We start from the raw sequence: 25,313 nt of genomic DNA, 5'->3' as shown, positions 1-25,313 counted from the left end.
GGATTCAAGATTTCCTGAAAATAAATAGGTGTGGCTTTGGAAAGGGAATGTAAGCAGGTTATTTGGAGGTTTGAGCAGGTGGATCATGCCTCTCTTGGTCCTCCCCTTTTTCCAGACCCCACATCTCAATCACCTGGCATTAGACAAGCCTGCTGCTCTATAAACTATGTGACGATGTCTCATTGGCTTCTACTCTACTCCCTTTGGGCAGTTGGCATCCACTGCAATTTAAAATATTCTCCTGATGGGTGATTAAGGCTATAGACCGGAGGAGAGGGAGAGAGGCAGGGAGGACCGATCCTAAATAGCTGGCAGTAAATTGTCTGCCAATCCAGGTAGCAGGGTACTTTGGAAAGTGTTACTTGAAGCTGTGGTGGAATCCCTCGGGGGAGCCAAATCCCTTCTCTGCCTCTCCAGCTCCAGGTGATAGAAATTGAAGTTTCCCCAGAGACATGCTCCCAGATCTTAAAATCTAGGTCCCACTCAGACCCTACTTGTAACACATTATCCACCCTGTGTATTTAGGGAGACTCAGAACACCCAACCTGCCCTAAGTAAGACAGCGAGGCAGTGCCAGTTCTGCGGTGAGAACCACGGGTCCTTCTTGCCAGGCAGGTCTCTCCCCAGCACCTCATGCTGCCAAAGGTGCTGCCTGGTCCAGCCTGGCCCTGCAGCCCTCTCACCATCAGATCAGGAAGGTCAGCACCATAAAAACTTATTCAATAGGGCAAGATACCTGCTTTTCTTAGAGGAGGGATTGTACCTATGTGGGTCAGATACCTCGCAGGTAGGTCACATGCCATGTGAGAGTGGCATTTGGGTGGACGCTCAGGTGAAAGAGGCCCGTCCATCTAAATGGATAGTCCTGGCCTCCTGGGATTGTATTGGGGGGATAGTAATGGAGAGAAGTATATTCTGGTTTCAGGGAAGCCGACCCCTTAAAATGTGGGTTGAAGATGGAGCTTTTGTGTCTTAGGTCACAGGTCCTTCTCCTCCATCTACACCACTCAACATCTCATCCTGCCTAACTCATTCTTTTCCAAGGCTGACTCTTTGAGTCCATATTCAGACCCTCACCATCTCTTGCCTGGACTATGGTAGTAGCCTCTCTCTTAGGCCTGTTTTCACAGGTGGTCCTGAAGCCAGTACATTTCCTGACACTCACCTCTGAACCTCTCAACATAGCACGCCCTTCTTCAGTGGACCGAACGTTTTCAACATCTCCTTTTAGCCTATGCAGTAGAGCCGTCACTTACCACCCCGGCAGTCAGAACGCCTTTACCCCACCTTCCTTACTCCACTTGCCCATCGCTTGACACAGACATGGACCCCCAGTCGCCACCTGATTGGTTTTCTCCCTCCTTGTACGTCCATGTCATCATTCTCTCTACTTCTAGGTCTTTGCTCACATTCTTCCTTCTCCTTTTCTTAATGAGCCAGTAATTTTCAAAGAAGAAAAAAAAAACCCCAACTCATCATTCACCAAGGATAAATTCAAGTTGTATGCTTTTGATGAAATTCTGACCTAATCATTTTATTGATGGGCATTAAGCCTCTCTCTGATTTCCCAAGGTCTGCAGTGTCTGCATTACTCCAAGTTGGATGATTGAAGGGGGAGAGATTGGAGGCTGGGGTCAGGGGCTGTGAGGAGAGAAATGGGGGTGGGGCTCTTGCTCAACAAGTGACAAAGGCAGCTGGGACCTGGGCAGATTTGCGTCAGAGACTAGACTGGGAGTGGCAAGGATGGCTGATTGGATCTTGCCTTAAAGATTTTCCTATAGGCACTCAGGTGAGCCCAGCCAGTAGAAAAGACCAGGGCAATCCACATTCTCATTCTTTCAAAATATGAGTCCCGTCCTCTGAAACCACGCCCCTTCCCCATCATCAAGCAAATCCTCAGCTTTTTAATTTTCTTGAGTAAACAAAACAAAACACCAAAAGTCAGGTTTCATACAAAAATATATATATTGCTCAATAATGACATTATATGTATCTCCACAATAACATTTTAGCAATACCTTAGAATTTAAAACAACAAGGGTTTGCATTAGTGATTTTTGCAAGGATTCTCATACCACTTCAGGGTTGGAACTGAAGTTCACAGAGGAGAGCCATCTGTCTCAGTCTCCACATCTAAAGAGCACTAGTATTCATGGAAGATAACCTTAAAACATCAATAACTTAAATAAGATTAACATTACTTAAGACATCATGTTTCATTGTCAATAAACAAAGTTCATATTCTTTGAAAATATAATAAAATAATATCAGAGGGCATTCAGGGAAAGTTAGACGGTAATAAATTAGGTTCAGATTCTTGGGTTGTGGAGTGAGTGTTCAAGGCTTTGCAGTTTGGTTTCTCTGGTTCAGGAACAGCATGGAATCCAGGACCCACTTCTCATCGCGGTTGGCGCAGAGTTCCTGGTTCCTTTTGGTCAGGAAGCTGTAGGGAGAGAGAGCACAGTTAGATGGAGTTCCACTGAGATGCCAGCCTAGCAATGCAGCTGTTCTGCTCTAAGATGCGCCCTGAGGGCTGGAGGAGGGAGAAGGGAACCCCCGCGGGCTGCTCCTCTAGACGTCCCCATGGAAACCGTCCTGCCTGCCTTCTAGCTGAAGACATTGGGATGGAGGTGGAGAGTGACTCTGGGAGTCCCCTTTCCCCTTGTGGCCTCAGTTTTCCTACTGGACACCCTTGGATATTGGATCGCGGGGTGTAACTCTCTGACTCTAAGGTTTGAGGATTCCTTTTTATTTCTAAGGAAGAACTGGAACCGGAAGGGCTGATGTGCTCAACTCACATCACAGCTTCTTTGGGACACTTGTTGCTGCTGATTATTCTGTAACTCGCCAGCCTTGACTTTGGGATCTTCTTGACAAAATCATAGCAGCAGGTGAGTCTGGAACTAACAGCATCTAGAAAGAGAACAACAAAGAAAACACATTTTAATACACACTAGATTCTTCCGACCTTCATCAGAGCAGGAAAAAAAGCTCTGTGAGGAAAAGGCAAAGGGAAATTAGGAGCAGAGGTAGAACCCGTTAAATTCCAGCACTTCTGCTGATACTACAGTTAAAAATGTCATATTGACTCAGTTTCCCATGCTGTAAAATAGGTATGCAGCCAACACAGGGAGGGGGAAGCTATTAAAACTGCATAATTCCTGGGCATGTCTTTAGGGGAGCCGCTAGTCCAAATGATCGGGGTCAGGGAAATTTAGGGATCCCAGCTATAGGTCCCTTTAGGCTCCAAGTAATCTATGCCTGGTGGTGAGTTACCCACCGCCCCTGCAGAGCCGGGTCTCTGGGAGCTGGACTGAATGAACCATAGTCCAGATTCTGGGTCTCCTTCTCTTCCCTCCACTGTACCTGGAAATACCCCGTGCTCCCGCCACCAAAGGCCCCCTCTCTTTGATCCCCCAGCCCGCAAACAGGGCTGAAAGGAGCTGAGGCAGTTTCCGGAGCTGGAGTTCTGGAAGGAGCTGGATGTGGGGCCCCAGCTGGATGCCTCCCCCTGGCTCTGCCCAGGGGGCCCTATGTGATCAGGCTCACTCCTCACCCTTCTGAGTTTCCTGACCTTGTCAACGCAGTTGTTAAAGTGAGGCTGTGAGTACCCCTTCTGTTCTAATAGCTCATGATCACCAGAGATGCGGTGATGTGCTTGCTTCAAAGAGAAGGAGGGAGGGGGGCTCACCTGGCTGGGCGAGCAGCCGGGGGCTGAAGGCGGCCGCCGTGAGCAGGAGGCACAGGAGGGCTGCGGAGAGCTTCATGCTGCAGGGTGAGGAGGCGAGCTTCAGCGCGGGAGCTGTTGGTGTCTGGGCTTGTCTCAGGCTCTCTGCCTCCCTGGCTGCTCTGCCCGCCTTTTATTGAAACAGTAGTGGGTGGAGTAGACCCGGCAGCATCATCCTCCGTGAATGACGAAGTGAAATCTTCAATGTGCTGAGTGAGTTTAGTACCCCGGGCAATTTCCAAGAATCAGGAGAGGGAAGCAATGGGTTGGGACTGGGTACTTTGTTGATGGGGGGGGGGGGAGGAGGGAGAAGAAGGGGGCAGTTCAGGGCACAGTTATACCCAGAGTGACCACAGTGGTTTATTCTTAAGGATTCTGCTTTCTCTCCAGTAAAAACTCTGCAGAAAAGAAAAGAAGTGGAAGTCAAGGAGGAAATGAAAGCGTCCCCAGGCTCGCCCCTGGCCCACCTTCAGCCAGCAGGGAGCCCTGGAGTCTTGGCAGACTCCCCAGCAGCACATTAACTCCGTCTGTTCTTTAAACTGCAACAGTTAAAGTGCGATTGGAGCGTAGCAGAACTACAGGATTTTGTAACCATAGAACTGAAAAGCCTAAGAATCACCGGGTTCTTGGAAAAAGCCGTGTAGTGCTTGCTGCAAAGGGCATATTCATGTGACACTCACAGTGCTTGCCCCGTGCCACGAATATTCTAAAGCCATTACAAATGTTACTCTTTCACTTCTCCAGCCCCATCTGGTAGGTATTAACTCCCACTTTATAGGTCAGACAAGCAAAGAACAGAAGGGTTAAGTAACCTGCCCAGGTTCTCCCGAGCAGAACCCTGTGTCTATGCTGTCGCCACCGTGACATACTTCTGGGTGAAAAGTGTACACGTCCTCCAACTGGCTGCCTGGGGATATATCTGGGTGTCCCCTGGCCTCAGCACCTTCCAGACTGGCGGGCAATGGACGAGGCGTTGAGGAACATTCCTTGTGGGGAAGTCACTCTGTGTCTGGAGCCTGTGGTTAGCACAGCAGGCCACAGTGGGCAAGAAGAGTGCCCCCAGCTATAGCGGCTATTGTGCCCGCTTCTCCCTGGATTCCAGGGAGCATGAGTGAGCAGAGACACAGGATGATGGGAGTTGGAACGCCTGTTCTTGGGCTGCAGCACTGCCTGAGGTTTCCTCAGAGGCCACGGAATCGTAGTCATACAAACCCACAAGGCGTTAGAATTCATGTTAGTGACCTCTTCCCCTCTTACAAATATGATAGGATTCCTTGAGGCATGTTCATGGCTGGGCAGAGCCTGAAAGTCAGGCTTCTGGGCACCCCTTACCACTGCCTTATGCTGCTGAGCCTTGCTCTGCTCTGCCCTGCCCTGGGGGCATGGAAGGATCTCATGTCTTTTCTTTATTGAAGGGTCATTGAGATAATGTCTATAAAATGCATGGCACTTCTTGGAAGACACTTGCTAATCACTACATTTGTAATAAGAAATGGGTTACGTTAAGCCAATGACAGTGTCCAGTCTGTGGTCTGCAGTCAGTAATGGCGGAGCAAAGGAATAGCTGGTGGTATCGAGTGCTGCCAAGGGGCCAGGCACTACACTGTGGTGCTGTCCTACATTGTCGCCTTTGTGTGTGTGTGTGTGTGTGTGTGTGTGAGAGAGAGAGAGAGACAGAGACAGAGAGAGAGACAGAAAGAGGGACAGACAGACAGGAAGGGAGAGAGATGAGAAACATCAATTTTTTGTTGCAACACCTTAGTTGTTCATTGATTGCTTTCTCATATGTGCTTTGACCGAGGAGCTACAGCAGAGCGAGTGACCCCTTGCTCAAGCCAGCAACCTTGGGCTCAAGCCACAGACCAGAAGGTCATGTCTATGAACCCACACTCAAATCAGTGACCTCGTGCTCAAGTTGGTGAGCCTGCGCTCAAGCCTGTGACCTCAGGGTTTCGAACCAGGGTCCTCTGCGTCCTAGTCCAACGCTCTATCCATTGCGCCCTGCCTGGTCAGGCTGCACTGTCCCTTTTGTCTTCCCAACAATCCAACCTTCTTTAGCTGAAACTGAAGGTAAGTAACATGTCCAGGATCTCACAGGTAATAACAGGTGGGACTGAACTGAAACCAAGACACGTTGCTTGCAGAATTCTGCTCCCAGGCACTAGACTTCCTGTCTCATGATGGATATTGGTTTCCGAGGAAATCTGAGAGCAGAGAATTCACAGAGAGGCCACTCCAGACTCTTGGGGATCATTCCAGAAAGACAGAATGAACAGAGAGCAAGTCAGTTTGTGCACTGCTTTGCTTATATACCTTTCTCGGAGCCTCATTCCCTTCTGCCTGAATCTCGCTAACCAACAACCCCCACTGCAGAGGCAGATTAAGGTCAGGTGAGGCCCCGGGCGCAGAAGAAAATATTGGGCCCCTTACATTAGAAAAAAGAGTGAAGTTGGGGTTTTGCGGGTCCCTTCAGAAATCAGGGCCCAGGGCACGGGCACGGTGTGCCCGCCACTAAACCCGCCTCTGCCCCTCTGCCCATGTTGAAACCTCTTTGCGTTTGGCTCAGTGCTCTGCCAATGACTCAATCCATTCTTCTTGAATGAATAAAATATTTCAGGGATGGAAACTGTACAATGTCACAAGTCATCCCAGACTATCTCACCTTAACTTCCAAGAGATTATTTCTCACACTGATGGGGACCCCTCTCAAATCTAAGAGTTTCCTTTGCCCTGGACTTGGAGGATTTCAGCCTGATTCCCTGTGTGTTTTTGGCATTCTTTGGTTCCTGTCTAGTTAACATGTTTAAAGATACGGAGACCAGCCCTGGATGGATTGCTCAGTTGGTTGGAGCTTTGTCCTGAGGTGCAAAGGCTGCTGTTCAATCACCCAGTCAGGGCACATACAGAACAGATCAAAGTTCCTGTCTCTCTCTCTCACTCTCACTAAAATCAATCAATAAATTTATAAAATTTAAAAATGTGGAGATCTTTGAATTGTGCAGGCTTGCATATAAGTGTCTTTCTTGTCAAAAAATATTATACACATGGTCCTGGCTCGTTTGCTTGGTGGCCTGGCATGTGAATGTCCCCGGTTCAATTCCCAGTCAGGGCACACAGGAGAAGCACCCATCTGCTTCTCCACCCCTCCCCCTCTCTCTTTCTATCTTTCTTATCCCCTTCTGCAGCCATAGCTCAACTGGAGCAAGTTGGCCCTGGGTGCTGAGGATGGATCCATGGCCTCCACCTCAGACTCTAAGAAAAGCTCTGTTGCTGAGCAATGGAGTAGTGCCCCAGATGGGCAGAGCATCGTCCCTTTGGGCTTGTCAGGTGGATCTTAGTTGGAGCGCCTGCGGGAGTCTCTCTCTGCCTCCCCACCTCTCACAAAAAGAAAAATATAAATAAATAAAAATAAATAAATATTGTAAACATATTTTCTCCTCTTTATGCTTTCTTAATAACCTTTTTTTGTAGCTTACTTTATTGTAAGAATACAATATATAATACATATCACATACAAAATATGTGTGAATTGACTGTTTGTGTAATCAGTGAGGTTTCTGGTCAACAGTAGGCTATTAGTAGTTAAGTTTTGGGAAGTCAAAAGTTACACGTCACCTTTCAACTGCATGTGAGGGGTGGTGTTCCAAATGTGAACTGTATTCTCCCCTGATTCAACCACGTTGCCAGGATCCTAGTATCCTAGCATCAGAAGATCTGCAGAGACTGTGTACTTCAACTTCCTCATTTTATGTGAGGAAACTGTATTCCCGAGAGGAAAACCAATGGGCCCGCAGTCACACTGAAAAGCTTAGTAGTTTTTCTGAGTATTTAGACAGACTTTAGAGAATGCACAGCTATGTCTCTGCTTCAGAGAGGAATCATCATTTTGGGGAAGTGACTTGGTCACTGCAAGTGTCAGCCAACAAACTGATCACAGGTGAGAATGTCTGAATCAGAAGAGAAAGTCTCTGGAAGGTGACAGTCATCTCCCTCCCACATCAGCTGGCCCAGAAGAGCTGGTCTCTTCTGCTGGAAGGTCAGTCATGGTGTGGGAGAAACGAGTGGAAACCCCCACTATGAAGCAGCCTTGGAAGTTCCCAGATCCCTTGGAAAGAATCAGCTTGCCGAGCCTGCATGCCAGATGCTGGGCCCGGAGCCAGGGACATCTCACGTGGTCTGGATTGAGGTAAGGGAGAGTGAAAGGGATAAAAAGACCCTGGGAAGACACGTGGCAGGAGGCAAGGTCAAGTTTTGTTGTTCTTTAGAATCCTCCATCCCTTGGGACCTCCTCCCCATGAATTCATAGCTGAGAAATGGAAAAGTTCTTGGTGAATAATTCTTTCTTCCTTCCTCCCAGTGAGCTACCCCCGCCCCAACTGGCATGCTCCACGTGGGCGTTTGTCATCACTCAAGGCTCCCATTCAGTGTCAGGGGTAAAGGAAAGAGGAACTGAGAGTGAGCTTTCTAGAAATATCAGAAGCCAACACCTAGCCCCCTGCCCTGATCCCTCTCACCCCCTTCCACTTGTGCCTGTTGATGCTTTGAGTAAGACCCATCAAGTCCTTTCCAGATTCCTCCCCCAGGCCTCCCCTTCCGCCTCCCCCTTCCCTTCTCCTCCCGGTCGGCTCTGAGCCCATTTCCCCAACTCTGCAATCCTTTTCTTGTCAAGGACTGGAATCCCATTCTTCACTCTTGCACAGAATGCCAGGTCAAGCAAGACCTTAGAGATCATCTCCCTGTTTGACTGATGGGAAAACTGAGGCCAAGACTGTGTCTATGACAGGTCCGCGGTGGCTTGAAGACACATGGCAGAGCTTGTGGGGGTCTGTTCCCTTCTGGATTCTCAGTGTCTCACCTTGCGTGATATGGGCTAGCTCCTCATCATAACACTCGTACAGTCAGCATCCGCTCTGTGTGCAGACCAAGGCAGGGCACTGGGTGGTGGGGGTGTGTGTGGTGAGCCAGATATGAAAATTGCTTTCCAGAAGAGATGATTCCATGAGAAGATTCCGTGAGAATTAGGGCTGAGTTTATGAATAAACCTGAGCAGTGCTCACCTCAAGCTTCCAGCATTTCCTGTGTTCTGCGGTGAATCAGCCCCATGTCTATTTGCTCGAAGCATCCGAGCCCATGGGAGGCGGGCAGTGGTCAGGATTGCCTATGGGACGAGAGAGGGATGCCATGGCCTGGGTTCGTTGGAGGTGGACCATGGTGTCTCGGCCAAGTCAGGGCTTGTCACTAAGGCTGTCTTCTGGGCCAGCCCTTATGTACCAGCCCCTGAGCCCTGTGGTGAACAGGCTGCTGTGGGTGAGGGATCAAATCTGAGTAAACGACTAGGGTGACGACAGTGTAAGATGTGCTATAGTTCCCTCGACACGCTGTAAACAAGGGACAGCTGGACAGAAGCCACTCTCTTCACCTTGAGCTCACAGTGCCCTAGGTGGCTGGAGCAGTGAGAAGAGGGGGTCAAGGTGACTAGTGAGCACACCTGAGCTACCCCATGAAGGCGCTGGGCTGGGGGAGTCTCGGGAAAACAGGGATCAGGAAGAGCAGGTGGTAGAGACAGAAAAACCCTGTCTTGACAGCCTGTCATGAATCCTTGTTCTAACTCCTGTGCTGAGGGCACCTGAGGAATATACAAAGGACCAAGCATCCTTGCAGCATCTGGAGAGATGTGGAGCTGTGACGGCCCAGCTGAGGGCTCAGCCTCATGGTGGCACACATGGACGGGCTCAAGGGCTGGCAGGTGTTGAGCCTTTGGTGATTATTAGATGGGGGAAGGGTGCATTTTGGAGAAAGCTTACAGAGACTGCAAATTTATTTTTTATTTTTTATTTTTATTCATTGATTTCAGAGAGAAAGAAAGAGAGAGAGAGAGAAGGAGGGAGGGAGAAAGAAAGAGAGAAACATTGATCTGTTGTTCCACTGATTTATGCATTTATTGGTTGGTTCTTGTATGTGCCCTGACTGGGGACTGAACCTGCAACCTTGGTGTATGGGGACAATGCTCTAACCAACTGAGCTACCCAGCCTGACCTAGAGACTGCAAATTTAAACTGCTTACACATCCCCTTGGGAGCTTGTTAAAGTACAAACTCTGATTCCTCAGATCTTGGCTGGACCTGCGATCCCATGCTTTTAACCAGTTGCAAAGTGAAGCTGATGATCCTGGTCCAGGGTCCCCCTAGAACAAGCTTAAAAGGGCTCAGAGTGGAAATGCCAGGCGGGTGTGGGAAACAGTGAGCAGTTCATTTTGTCTAGACCAGGGTTCTAGTCTGTGACTTTTGGCTAGATTTCAAGAACCATCTGAGATCATCTTCCACATTTCTGTGATTGCAGATTTTTCTGCAGATTGGGTTCACTGCTTCCAGCAATTTAGCAAAGGCATCCATAACCTCTAAACCAGGGGTCCCCAAACTTTTTACACAGGGGGCCAGTTCACTATCCCTCAGACTGTTGGAGGGCCGGACTACAAAAAAAAACTATGAACATACACTGTTGGTGGGACTGTAAAGTAGTACAACCATTATGGAAGAAAGTATGGTGGTTCCTCAAAAAACTGAAAGTAGAACTACCTTATGACCCAGCAATCCCTCTACTGGGTATATACCCCAAAAACTCAGAAACATTGGTACGTAAAGACACATGCAGCCCCATGTTCATTGCAGCATTGTTCACAGTGGCCAGGACATGGAAACAACCAAAAAGCCCATCAATAGATGACTGGATAAAGAAGATGTGGCACATATACACTATGGAATACTACTCAGCCATAAGAAATGATGACATCAGATCATTTACAGCAAAATGGTGGGATCTTGATAACATTATACGAAGTGAAATAAGTAAATCAGAAAAAACCAGGAACTGCATTATTCCATACATAGGTGGGACATAAAAGTGAAACTAAGAGACATTGATAAGAGTGGTGGTTACGGGGGGGGAGGGGGGAAAGGGAGAGGGAAAGGGGGAGGAGGAGGGGCACAAAGAAAACTAGATAGAAGGTGACAGAGGACAATCTGACTTTGGGTGATGGGTATGCAGCATAAGTGAACAACAAGATAACCTGGACTTGTTATCTTTGAATATATGTATCCTGATTTATTGATGTCGCCCCATTAAAAATAAAATTATTTTAAAAATTAAAAATAGAGAGACGTCACGGAAATGGCGCCGTGAGAAGCGTGTCTGACAGCTCTCCCCTAAATCACAACAAATTTATCAACTAGAAACAGAAAAATTTATCCTCGGAGCATTCCGGAGTTCCACACAAACTGAAAGCAAAAGGACTGTTATCACTTGAATCTGAGAGACGAGGGTGTGGAGGGAGCTACCGCAGCAGTGACGCTCATTCAAGCCGCGAGGGAGTGCGCCTGCGTGCTATCAATAAGACCACCCTCAGATGCCGATAAGAAAGAGGAAATCGAATATTATGGATACAAAAGAAAGAGAGGTAACACAAATAGATGTGGAAAAATCTATGGAGAAAAGACTTAACATATTGGAAGCCTTGGAGCTAAATGACAGAGAATTTAAAATAGAAATCTTAAAAATACTCAGAGATATACAAGAAAACACAGAAAGGCAATATAGGGAGATCAGAAAACAACTCAATGAACACAAAGAATATATTACCAAGGAAATTGAAACTATAAAAACAAATCAAACAGAAATGAAAAACTCAATTCACGAGCTGAAAAACGAGGTAACAAGCTTAGCTAACAGAACAGCCCAGATTGAAGATAGGATTAGTGAAATAGAAGACAAACAACTTGAGGCACAACAGAGAGAAGAAGAAAGAGACTCAAAAATAATAAAAAATGAGAAAGCCCTACAGGAATTGTCTGACTCCATCAGAAAGAATAACATAAGAATAATAGGTATATCAGAGGGAGAAGAGAAAGAAAATGGAATGGAGAATATACTCAAACAAATAATAGACGAGAACTTCCCAAGCCTGTGGAAGGAACTAAAGCCTCCAATTCAAGAAGCAAACAGAACACCAAGTTTTCTTAACCCCAACAAACCCACTCCAAGGCACATCATAATAAAGATGACACAAACCAATGACAAAGAAAAAATTCTCAAGGCAGCCAGGGAAAAGAAGAGTACAACATATAAAGGAAGGCCTATTAGATTATCATGAGATTTCTCAGCAGAAACTCTACAAGCTAGAAGAGAGTGGACCCCAATATTTAAAGCCCTGAAAGAGGAACTTTCAGCCAAGAATACTATACCCATCAAAGCTATCCTTCAAGTATGAAGGAGATATAAAAACATTCACAAATACAGAAAAGATGAGAGAATTTATCAACAGAAAGCCCCCACTCCAGGAAATACTAAGGGGGGTTTTCCAACCAGATTCAAAGAACAAAAGAAAACAACACCACAAGTAACAGCTCCACCAAGAACACAATAAAACCAAACTTAAACTGTGACAACAAAGGAAAAAAAGGGGGGAGAGGATGGAGATTAAGAGTAGCAAAGGATGATGAAGTGCAGAAATACTTATAAGATAGGGTACTACAATGAATATGGTAGGTACCCTTTTCATTACTTAATGGTAACCACCCTTAAAAAATCCACCACAAAAACACTTGACTTAAAAAAGGTAGCAACAGAGGAAAGAAGTATGGAACACAAACAAACAAAAACAAATGATAGAAAAACAAAAGAGAAGAATCAAACTAGATACAAAACTAACAGAAAGCAATTTATAAAATGGCAGTAGGGAACCCACAAGTGTCAATAATTACACTAAATGTAAATGGATTAAACTTACCAATAAAAAGACACAGAGTAGCAGAATGGATTAAAAAAGAAAATCCAACTATATGCTGCCTACAAGAAACACATCTAAGCAATAAGGATAAAAACAAATTCAAAGTGAAAGGCTGGAAAACAATACTCCAAGCAAACAACACCCAAAAAAAAGCAGGCGTAGCAATACTCATATCTAATAATGCTGACTACAAGACAGAAAAAGTACTCAGAGACAAAAATGGTCATTTCATAATGATTAAGGGGAAGTTGAATCAAGAAGACATAACAATCCTTAATATATATGCACCAAACCAAGGAGCACCAAAATATATAAAACAGCTACTTATTGACCTTAAAACAAAAACTAACAAAAATACAATCATACTTGGAGACCTCAATACACCGCTGACGGCTCTAGATCGGTCATCCAAACAGAGAATCAATAAAGATATAGTGGCCTTAAACGAAATACTAGAACACCTGGATATGATAGACATCTACAGGACACTTCATCCCAAAGCGACAGAGTATACATTTTTCTCTAGTGTTCATGGAACATTCTCAAGAATTGACCATATGTTGGGCCACAAAGACAATATCAGCAAATTTAGAAAAATTGAAATTGTACCAAGCATATTTTCTGATCATAAAGCCTTGAAACTAGAATTCAACTGCAAAAAAGAGGGGAAAAAACCCACAAAAATGTGGAAACTAAACAACATACTTCTAAAAAATGAATGGGTCAAAGAAGAAATAAGCACAGAAATCAAAAGATATATACAGACAAATGAAAATGAAAATACGACATATCAGAATCTCTGGGATGCAGCAAAAGCAGTAATAAGAGGAAAGTTCATATCACTTCAGGCCTATATGAACAAACAAGAGAGAGCCGAAGTAAACCACTTAACTTCACACCTTAAGGAACTAGAAAAAGAAGAACAAAGACAACCCAAAACCAGCCGAAGAAAGGAGATAATAAAAATCAGAGCAGAAATAAATGAAATAGAGAACAGAAAAACTATAGAAAAAATCAATAAAACAAGGAGCTGGTTCTTTGAAAAGATCAACAAAATTGACAAACCCTTGGCAAGACTCACCAAGGAAAAAAGACACAGGACTCAAATAAATAAAATCCAAAATGAAAGAGGAGAGATCACCACAGACATCATAGAAATACAAAGAATTATTGTAGAATACTATGAAAAATTATATGCCACCAAATACAACAATCTAGAAGAAATGGATAAATTCCTAGAACAATACAACCTTCCTAGACTGAGTCATGAAGAAGCAGAAAGCCTAAACAGACCAATCAGCAGGGAGGAAATAGAAAAAACTATTAAAAATCTCCCCAAAAATAAAAGTCCAGGCCCAGACGGTTATACTAGTGAATTCTATCAAACATTCAAAGAAGACTTGGTTCCTATTCTACTCAAAGTCTTCCAAAAAATTGAAGAAGAAGCAATACTTCCAAACACATTTTATGAGGCCAACATAACCCTCATACCAAAACCTGGCAAGGATGGCACAAAGAAAGAAAACTACAGACCAATATCTCTAATGAATACAGATGCTAAAATACTAAACAAAATACTGGCAAACCGAATACAACAACATATTAAAAAAATAATACATCATGATCAAGTGGGATTCATTCCAGAATCTCAAGGATGGTTCAACATACGCAAAACGGTTAACGTAATACACCATATCAACAAAACAAAGAACAAAAACCACATGATCTTATCAATAGATGCAGAAAAGGCTTTTGATAAAATACAACACAATTTTATGTTTAAGACTCTCAACAAAATGGGTATAGAAGGAAAATATCTCAACATGATAAAGGCCATATATGATAAACCATCAGCCAACATCCTATTAAACGGCATAAAACTGAGGACTTTCTACCTTAAATCAGGAACAAGACAGGGTTGTCCACTCTCTCCACTCTTATTCAACGTGGTGCTAGAAGTTCTGGCCAGAGCAATCAGACAAGACAAAGAAATAAAAGGCATCCATATCGGAAAAGAAGAAGTAAAGCTATCACTTTTTGCTGATGATATGATCCTATACATCGAAAACCCGAAGGACTCCACAAAAAGATTATTAGAAACAATAAACCAATACAGTAAGGTCGCAGGATACAAAATTAACTTACAAAAGTCCATAGCCTTTCTATATGCCAACAATGAAATATTAGAAAACGAACTCAAAAAAATAATCCCTTTCACGATTGCAACAAAAAAAATAAAATACCTAGGAATAAACATAACAAAGAACATAAAGGACCTATATAATGAAAATTACAAAGCATTGTTAAGGGAAATCGAAAAAGATACAATGAGATGGAAAAATATTCATTGTTCTTGGATAGGAAGAATAAATATAATCAAAATGGCCATATTACCCAAAGCAATATACAAATTTAATGCAATTCCCATCAAAATCCCTATGAGATTTTTTAAAGAAATGGAACAAAAAATCATCAGATTTATATGGAACTATAAAAAACCCCGAATAGCCAAAACAATCCTAAGGAAAAAGAATGAAGCTGGGGGCATTACAATACCTGACTTTAAACTATATTATAGGGCCACGATAATCAAAACAGCATGGTATTGGCAGAAAAATAGACACTCAGACCAATGGAACAGAATAGAAAGCCCAGAAATAAAACCACATATATATGGTCAAATAATCTTTGATAAAGGGGCCAACAACACACAATGGAGAAAAGAAAGCCTCTTCAACAAATGGTGTTGGGAAAACTGGAAAGCCACATGCAAAAGAATGAAACTCGACTACAGCCTGTCCCCGTGTACTAAAATTAATTCAAAATGGATCAAAGACCTAAATATAAGACCTGAAACAATAAAGTACATAGAAGAAGACATAGGTACTAAAATCATGGACCTGGGTTTTAAAGAACATTTTATGAACTTGACTCCAATGGCAAGAGAAGTGAAGGCAAAGATAAATGAATGGGACTACATCAGAATTAAAAGTTTTTGCTCAGCAAGAGAAACTGATATCAAAATAAACAGACAGCCAACTATATGGGAACTGATATTTTCAAACGACAGCTCAGATAAGGGCCTAATATCCAAAATTTACAAAGAACTCATAAAACTCAACAACAAACAAACAAACAATCCAATAAAAAAATGGGAAGAGGACATGAACAGACACTTCTCCCAGGAAGAGATACAAATGGCCAACAGATATATGAAAAGATGCTCAGCTTCATTAGTTATTAGAGAAATGCAAATCAAAACTACAATGAGATACCACCTCACTCCTGTTAGATTAGCTATTATCAACAAGACGGGTAATAGCAAATGTTGGAGAGGCTGTGGAGAAAAAGGAACCCTCATTCACTGTTGGTGGGACTGTAAAGTAGTACAACCATTATGGAGGAAAGTATGGTGGTTCCTCAAAAAACTGCAAATAGAACTACCTTATGACCCAGCAATCCCTCTACTGGGTATATACCCCAAAACCTCAGAAACATTGATACGTGGAGACACATGTAGCCCCATGTTCATTGCAGCACTGTTCACAGTGGCCAAGACATGGAAACAACCAAAAAGCCCTTCAATAGAAGACTGGATAAAGAAGATGTGGCACATATACACTATGGAATACTACTCAGCCATAAGAAATGATGACATCAGATCATTTACAGCAAAATGGTGGGATCTTGATAACATTATAAGGAGTGAAATAAGCAAATCAGAAAAAAACAAGAACTACATGATTCCATACATTGGTGGAACATAAAAATGAGACTAAGAGACATGGACAAGAGTGTGGTGGTTACCAAGGGTGGGGGGGGGGAGGGAGGACATGGGAGGGAGGGAGGGAGAGAGTTAGGGGGAGGGGGAGGGGCACAGAGAACTAGATAGAGGGTGACGGAGGACAATCTGACTTTGGGCGAGGGGTTTGCAACATAATTTGATGACAAAATAACCTAGACATGTTTTCTTTGAATATATGTACCCTGATTTATTAATGTCATCCCATTACCATTAATAAAAATTTATTAAAAAAAAAAATTAAAAATAAATAAAAATAAAAATAAAAATTCCAACTGGTCAAGTGGAATGAAAAACAAACAAACAAACTATGAACATATCCCTATGCACACTGCACATATCTTACTTTAAAGTAAAAAAAAAAAAGGAACAAATACAATATTTAAAATAAAGAACAAGTAAATTTAAATCAACAAACTGACCAGTATTTCAATGGGAACTATGAGCCTGCTTTTGGCTAATGAGATGGTCAATGTGTTCCTCTCATTGACCACCAATGAAAAGGTGCCCCTTCCGGAAGTGTGGCGGGGCCGGATAAATGGCCTCAGGGGGATGCATGTGGCCCGTGGGCCATAGTTTGGGGACCCCTGCTCTAAATGGTTCAGTACCATTGAACCTATCAGACAGAGAGAGTTCTGGTCTTCACCCCAGACTTTGTGAATCACAACCCATAACTTGACTATGCGAAGCTATATTGTATCTTTTTTTTTTTTTTTAAACAACTATTTTTGTAAATATTTTATTTATTGATTTTTTAGAGAGAAAGGAGTGAGAGAGAGAGACAGAGAGAGAGAGAAGGGGGAGGAGCAGGAAGCTTCGACTCCCATATGTGCCTTGACTGGGCAAGCCCAAGGTTTCGAACCGGTGACCTCAGTGTTCCAGGTCGACGCTTTATCCCGCTGCGCCACCACAGGTCAGGCATCTATATTGTATCTAAGTTCTGTCCCCATCCTCAGATGACTGCCAGTGTGTTGGGCACTCCTGGACTAAAGTATGGGGTTCATGAAGTAGGGGCTGTGCTGGCTGGTCTGGGTAACATTAATAGCAAAGAGACACAGGGAGAAAAAAAGAAAGAAAAAGGGGAGAATGAGTCAGAAGACTCCATCTGGAGTCATGTAAAGAACCCCAGGCGGTGTCAGATTTCTAGGGCCAGAGGTCAGGCTCTGCTTCTATCTAGCTGTGTGACCTTGCATAAGTCTCTTGGCTCCTCTGGGCCTCTTCTGCAAATGTGATTAGTAAGACAGCTGTTTCTAACATTGTCATGCGACTTGCAGGGGTGCTTTGTAAGCAATGTGTAAATAGCTGTGTGGCCTTAAGGGCCTGAGCAAAGATACAGTCCCCGGGCAATTTCAGGGCCAGTCCCTGCAGCAGAGGCAGATGCCTCTCATGCACAGCCCAAGCCTCCACTCTTACTCCTGCTATAAAAGCCTACTGGGCAACTATGTTGTACAATGCAGTGAGGATTCTATTTCCTAAGCTCTTTCTCATCTCTGTTCTCTCATCTGCTGTGGACAGAGAGAGCCTTTCAGGGCTAACAAAATAAATAAATAAATAAATAAATAAATAAATAAATAAATAAATAAAGGGTTGAAGAAGGCAGCCCCAGAATCTAGTGAGGGCCCCTGCTCCTCACACGGCAACCAGCTCTCACCAGACATTTACATTCTGACAGCCCCCTCTGCTTCTAGAAGTCTCCACGCACCATTCCCCACTCATGACCCTTGCCCATACTGGATCGATCCCAGCATCTGGTGCAGGGCTCTTCACATCCTAGATCCTCAGCGAACATTGTCTAAACCTATGAACGGTGCGAGAATTTCAAGTCAATTTCCCCAGATATCTGAATTGTGAGATGGTTTGACAGCAGACAAGAAAATGAGTAAAGAAACAAGACTTTTGGTTTCCCACTTTTCCTATTTAGGAAAGAGACAGTGGCAGTGCTAGGGAGACAGCCCAGGGGCAGAAAGGGATTTTCAGGAGCCCCATGGCTCCTTCTTTGCTGATGATCTGTTTCTCTGTCTTGATTGCAAAATGTTGCATACCGCAAAAGTGAAACTTCAGCTGCCCAGAAGAGGTTTTTCTATTCAGTTTCAGCCTGCTTCCCGGTGGAGCCCCAGGTTGCAAAGCCCTGGCTCCATTCAAAAGTATTTTTCTATAAATTAGAGTCTGAATGAAAATACAGTTGGCGTCTGTCTGGGGAAGAGGGGAAAACTGGGGAAAATAGTTTTGTGAAACACGCACAGCAAGGATTTTTAAAACAAAGCATTACCTTTCATTCAACTCTACAACATTTTATTTCTAAAAATATAGGTCAGGTAATGAGGGAAATTTGGCAAGCTCATTGTTGTTTTTGGAACTGTTTATAATGGGGTGGGAACAGCAGTTTTGCAGGAGTTAGACATGATCGCCCCGGGTAGTTCACTCCTGCATTCCCAGCGTTACCACCGAGCATTAGGCACGGAATGTATACATGATACATGAGTGAATTATGAGGGAAATCAGAGCTAGAAGGTGCCATAAAGACCCTGGAGGTGAAAATCCCTGCCCTGCTTCATGTAAAATGAGGAAAGGAAAGTTGTGCAGGACTTTAGCCGACTCATTAATCAGCACAGATAATCTGTGTGCACGCATGTGTGCAGGCTGGGGAAAGTGCCTGGTGACACATCTTGACATTTTCCAGGGAGACTGCCAACTACATTTTGCCTTAGGGGAAACAATTCTTTGTTTAGCGAAATCTTCCTGAGGCAGTAGACTCTTTCTGTAAATAGTCACTCATTGTCCTGGAGGGAGGGAAGACAGAACCTTTGGTGGCCCAGGGAGGACGCCAGCTGCTCTTAACAGCCTTTGCAGTGCAGAGATGGACACCCGGAGGAAATGAACAAACGAACATTTGCTTAAGGACCGAGAGAGACCTCCTAAGGGGAGAGGAAGTGAGGTTCTTTCTTTTGAGTCGAAAATGATTAGACACCCTTTGGGACTCTGAGGGGGTTCTAACTAGATAGGTGGCCCGAGTTCCTAGCCTGGCTGAGAAGTCAGGGGCTGAGGGCTGAGGTGGGAAGGCCTTCTGGGTCTCTCATGTGGATGCAGTAGTCCTGTTCTCAGGACAATGGCCAACCTTGTGAGTTAACACTGAAGATGCTGCCGCTTTGGGAGCCCAAGGGTGGCACTGTGACCAAGACTGCAGGGAGCATCATTAGAGCAAGGAACAAAGGAAACTCAGGGTGGTGTTGGGTCAGTTATCCGCAGTGACCCCTCTGGGAAGTGACAGCAGCAATGGCAACCAGGAGGCCTGGTCACTGATCTGTGGGTCAGATCACCTGGCTCTCTTGGCTGGAAATTTAGCTGCAAGATCTGTCTGCTGGAATAAATAAGTCCCCAAGGTTCGTGGGCACTGTGGGCTTCAGCACAAACAATTAGATTTCCTCCCAATCTGGACAACTTGGGGTGCTAGTGATTAACTGAACTTAACAGAGGGGTGAGCCCCTTGCGTCCTGAGGTGACAGAAGGGACTCCATCAGTTGTACACACGCATTTCTTTATTGTGGACAGCTTCACTGCTCCAGCACTTACATCCCACCTTTCTTTCCCCACTCCGCTCCCAACACGGTTAGGATGTCCTCATATTCCAAAAATTACGACAGGCTTTGCTATTATACAATTCTGACTTCCTGACGATTATATACATTAATTTTAAACATTTACTAAATGCCTTCTAGAACTTGTGTGCAGAATATGAGGAAAGATTTCAAACTTGTGAGTCTTGGGCGCCCACAATCATAAATGTCTTCTCTGCACTTTACGGTTCAGTGAATCATGTGAACTTAACAAGAGCCCTGTGATGTGGGTGAGGCCAGTGCGGCTAGCCCCGTGTTGTACGGATGAGGAAATCAAAGCTCGGTGGTGGACTTGCTCAAGGACAAGGGAGCTGAGAAGTAAAAATGTGGGATTGAAATCCAGTCGTTTTCCCTCCAAGACCAGTCTTCTTTATGCTGGGTCAGTCTTTTCCTTCCCCTGGTTAGTGTCCTTTCCCTTCATCCTAATGATCACCTTTCAAAATCGCCTCCATCCACCGCGAAAGTGGAAGACTTGGTAAGGAGGTGAAAGGTGAAGGGAAGGGAAAGGTTAGGGGATGGAAATGAACCAATGAGGAAGTTCTCTAACAGTAAGGTGACCAATCGTCCTCCTTTAGGGAGGAAAGTCCTTCTTTTGTAAGTTCCGTCCTCCCTTGACAAGTGTCCTCCTACATGTCCTCCTTTTTTGATATTAGAAGACTAACGTGTAAACGTCTGTATTCGGTCGATGCAGAGTCGATCCATTGCGTGCGATGTGACGTATTTGTATCTAAATGAGTACTTTTTTCTTACAATTACTATTAACAATTAATAGACATGTAAGCATAATTACAATATAAAATATTACAAATGTTATTATGCATTTATCATATTATAGTGTATTATTGCTGCAATGAATAAAATATTTCTTTGATTTACGATATTGTTTGCTTCAATTTATTTTTGTCCTCTTCATTGTAAAAAAGTTGGTCACCTTACTAACATCCTTCGGGTCCCTCTTCAAATGAGCTCATCACCACATCACTTCAGCCTTTGTCCCATGGCCATGCTCCGGACATCTCCCCGAACTTCTCCCTTCTGTGGTGCTCAACTGAGTAATCTGTTTCTCTGACCACAGCCTTCCACTTCCTTCCCCTTCAGCAACTCTATCTCTGCTGTGTCAATTTTTCCAGATCCCTCGGTCCTTACCTGGCTTCCTTTCCTTTCCTTCCCAGCCCAGCCCAGCCCAGCCTAGAGCTGATCACCCTCTCACCCCCACATTGACTCTATTTCTGTAATTCTGTCTGTCTCCCCACTTGCCGGTGCCCAAGCCCAGGTCAACTGATCACTCCCTTCTTCCTGATGTCAGGCTTATTGTTCTCCTCCATGATGACTCCGGCAATCCTTCCACATCTTCCTACTTATTTCTTTCTGCCGCACTGCACAGCGGCACGCAAGCCTTCGCCCTTTCCTGGCCTGGCTCGCTCCAGTCTCAGGCTTCAGCTCTCCCAGGAGGCAGTATACTCCTCACTAGAAGCAAAGACTGAGATACAGAGAACAGACTGATGGTGGCCGGAGGGGAGGGGGCTAGGGGACTGAGAAAGGTGAAGGGATTAAGAAGTACAGATGGGTAAATAGAAAGCAGGCATGGGGATGTAACGCACAGCATAGGGAAGACAGTCAAGAACATTGTAATAGCTATTTACAAGGCCAGCAGGGTGCTGGAAGTATCAGGGGAACACTTTGTAAAGTATATGATTGTCTAATCCACTATGCGGCACACCTGGAACTAATACAAAATAATATTGAATGTAAACTGTAATTAAAAAAAATACATTTTAAAATTTTTAGAAAGGAGAGACTATGAGATAAGCATTCCCTCAGTGCTCACCGCCGGGCCCAGATCAAAACTTGATTCCATCTTCATGGTCTTGCCCCTCTTCTCTGCCGCTTTAGAATAAGACCTGGTCCCTCTTGTGGAGGGTCGCTGATTAATCTATACCCTCGATCTCCGACAGCCTTTTCCAGAACCTGGTGTCCTCCGTGAACTCCCTCCCTCTTCTATCTCCTTCTTTCCATTCTTCTTCTTCTTCTTTTTTTTTTTTTTGTATTTTTCTGAAGCTGGAAACGGGGAGAGACAATCAGACAGACTCCCGCATGCGCCCGACCGGGATCCACCCGGCACGCCCACCAGGGGCGATGCTCTGCCCACCAGGGGGCGATGCTCTGCCCCTCTGGGGGGTCGCTCTGCCACGACCAGAGCCACTCTAGCGCCTGGGGCAGAGGCCAAGGAGCCATCCCCAGCGCCCGGGCCATCTTTACTCCAATGGAGCCTTGGCTGCGGGAGGGGAAGAGAGAGACAGAGAGGAAGGAGGGGGGGAGGGTGGAGAAGCAAATGGGTGCTTCTCCTATGTGCCCTGGCCAGGAATTGAACCCGGGTCCCCCCCACGCCAGGCCAACGCTCTACCACTGAGCCAACCGGCCAGGGCCTCCACTCTTCTTTTCCCTTCCTGCAACCAACATGTTCAAGTCTGATTCATTGTTTAAAAAAAAAAATCACATACTTCTCCTAACCTCATCTTCCCTCAAGATACTCCCTTCTCTCTCTTTTTCTTTTCCTGGGAAAAATTCTTGAACGATCTCTGCTTGTGGGTCTCCGCATTCTCACCTGCAATTAATTCCTTAACTAGTTGCCATGTACTTTCTACATCCACTCCATTGCTCAACTGAAAACTGTACGGTCTCATTAGCGACCTCCTCATTGCTTAATACTTACGAAGAATTCTTCATAGCTTTGGTCCAACACAAAATCACTGCCAAGTTGGCGCTGTCACCACTCCCTCTGTCAGGAAATCCTGCCTTCTGTTGTGTCTGGGGCTCTGTTCTCTTCTCATACTGTTCTCTGCTTCTTCTTTTTAAAAGTGCATGTGCTGACTTCTCTTCTCTGTTTATCCCTAAGGACTGATCTTCTCTAAGGGTTAACACTTTTATTTTCATTCTTCACAAGAATCTGCAAACTGGTGGCCCATCCCTTTGGTTGAAACCTATGTTCACAGGTTCACCAGAGACCCCTCTTCCTCTCCTGCCCTTCAGAATTTCTTCGTTATCTATTGCTTGGCTCTCTTCACTGAATTATCCGATCTGCCTGGGTCCCTGTTATAGTGAAGTTTGTTACCTTGAGTCTAGAATCCTTTTCCAGTGGATTACCACATTTAACCTCTCATTACCCAGCAAGTTACTCTTTAGATGAGCTCTAGACTGGAGTTTTTATCTGCCCACTGGGCATTTATACCTGCATGCCACTCAACCTCAATCAGTTCATCCTTCCTTCTTTGCCTCTTGCCTTTCCCTCCCTCTCATCCTTCTTTCTATATTTTCTTCTTTCAGCCAAGATGGAAGAAGCCCCCATGGCAGATACAAAATTTCTACCTCAGAGTTGGTTTGGTTGGAAGATGTGGTATAGAACTGGTGTTGGGTTGTGTTTGTATAAGAGGCACATTCTTTTCCTTTGGTTTATTTATTTGGGGTCACTTTAGGTGGGGAGTCTATGAAGAGTTTTTTGAGGAAGGATTTTAAAGTTCCCCAAACCATCCCTTGATACCCAGCTGGGCACAATGCTGATTGCAAGGAATGCAGATCAATCCTCATCCACCGTCCCTGGTTCATCACGCTACTTTCAGATCTGCTTCCTCTCCAAAGAATCCAGATGCCCACTCATCCAGATGGCCTCACTAGAAAGCAGAGATCCATCTTAACATTGCCTCCCCACATCCTTTCACATCCAGTTGGTCACTAAGCTCTGTGCATTGCACTCTGAAGCGTCTCATCCATTCATTTCCTCTTCATCCCAAACGGCCCTGCCTCTGTTTGAGTTCTATTGAAACAGTTGAATGTAATTTCCTGCAAGAGAAACTCTACCATCTAGTCCATCCTTTACAAGGAAAGCACATTTATCTATCCCAAACCACCAATCTTATCTAACTGATGGAGCCCAACTTCTTTGTATGGCCATCAAGAGGCCTGACCTGGGCCCAGCACACCATTCAGTCCACATCTCAACTCCTTTTAAATACCCTAGTCTGCAGTAACACCAATTGGCTTATCTTTCTCAGAACATGGCCCTTGTATGCATGGTTTCTTTTGTCTGGAAATGTAGCTGGGACTTCTCCAAGAAGTCTTTCTGGACTGGACACACAATCTTTTCTCTTCCCTTATAACTTTACAAGATTTGATCACACGCATCCTGCAGGTTAAAGGTTAATTATCTATAGGTCTTCACCACACTACGCACAAGGATAGGTAGGATCTACCTATTCTTCTTTGACTCTCTCTCAGTACCTAGGACAGGGCTAGCATTCATTCATTCATTTATTTACTCACGATTAATTTATTTATTCACTTGACAAACAATAATCAAATGCCTAGTCTGTGCTGAATCCGAGCTCTGTACTAGACACATCTTTGCTGAATGAATGAATGGAGAGCCTAGGAACAGTAAGACCTTTAGCTAAACAAAGGATTCGAAATCTGAAAACAAAAATGGCTTTTGCAGTTTGACTGTGTTTTGACTGGGTCTGAGCTGCACTGGGTATCTACCCAACAGGCTCGCCCCTCCCACTGACTCACCATAATTTGTTGGTTCAGTAGTTGGCTATCATGGGCCCTCATCCACTTAAGACAAAATGATAAGTCTCTGAATCTTTTTATAATTCTGAGATTTGTTTGTTCCATTACTTCCTCACTTCTGAAGCAGCTGCAGAGGAAGGAAATATCTCAGTTTTGGAAATTCCCTACTGCATGGGATCTCAGGCTTCATTCCCACAGGTCCAGCATTAGTATTATCTCACTTCATACCCATAGCAGCCCCACAGAATGAGCAGGACAGAGACAATCGTGCCATCATATAGAGAGGTCAAATAACCTGCCCAAGGTTACGGGCAAACCCGTGGCAGAGCAAGGATTAGATTGCAGGCCTTTCCCATCTATGACCAGCCCAGTTTGGGCTCTCCAATACTGCTTTGCCAAGCATCTTGGCAAGAGAGCAAGGACTTGAAACCCAGTGAGGTCCACATGAGGATCTGCTCTGGCATCGTGGCCAAAACCGCATCCTCCTCATTTCTATTTCTCGGATGTATTTTGTAATATAATTCTTTTTTATTTTATTTTAATTTATTATGTTTACATAGATTCTAGTATTGCCCTGAATGCATCTCCCCTCCCTCGTATTCCCCTCAACATCTCCCTTGCCCCCCTCCCAATCGCGCCCTCCCCGCTTCCCGTCAGGTTTATCCCATCCTATCATCCCCTTTCCCTCTATCCTCTTTTCCTCTGGTCCCTTTGATCCCTCCTCTGTCTCAATTCTGTTCCTCAGTTCACATTGTTCACTAGATTTCTCAAATGAGTGAGGTCATATGATATTTTTCTTTCTCTGCCTGGCTATTTCACTTAACA

At 44.5% G+C, this 25,313-nt stretch overlaps 1 protein-coding gene across 1 annotated transcript; it reads right to left on the bottom strand.

Moving 5' to 3' along the window:
• Positions 1–1,976: 1,976 nt before the first annotated feature.
• Positions 1,977–3,818, bottom strand: LOC136323537 (C-C motif chemokine 2-like). The gene is made up of 3 exons (XM_066255376.1): positions 3,692–3,818; positions 2,799–2,913; positions 1,977–2,443 (listed from the first exon to the last, which is right to left on the bottom strand). Exons 1-3 carry the CDS (start codon positions 3,765–3,767, stop codon positions 2,338–2,340), a joined length of 297 nt encoding a protein of 98 aa, XP_066111473.1. The 5' UTR covers positions 3,768–3,818; the 3' UTR covers positions 1,977–2,337.
• Positions 3,819–25,313: the final 21,495 nt, after the last annotated feature.

The sequence above is a fragment of the Saccopteryx bilineata genome, chromosome 2 (assembly GCF_036850765.1).
Source record: "Saccopteryx bilineata isolate mSacBil1 chromosome 2, mSacBil1_pri_phased_curated, whole genome shotgun sequence".
Classification (NCBI taxonomy): domain Eukaryota; kingdom Metazoa; phylum Chordata; class Mammalia; order Chiroptera; family Emballonuridae; genus Saccopteryx; species Saccopteryx bilineata.
Note: the sequence above shows the minus strand (reverse complement) of the source record. Positions and strands in the feature narration are given on the sequence as shown.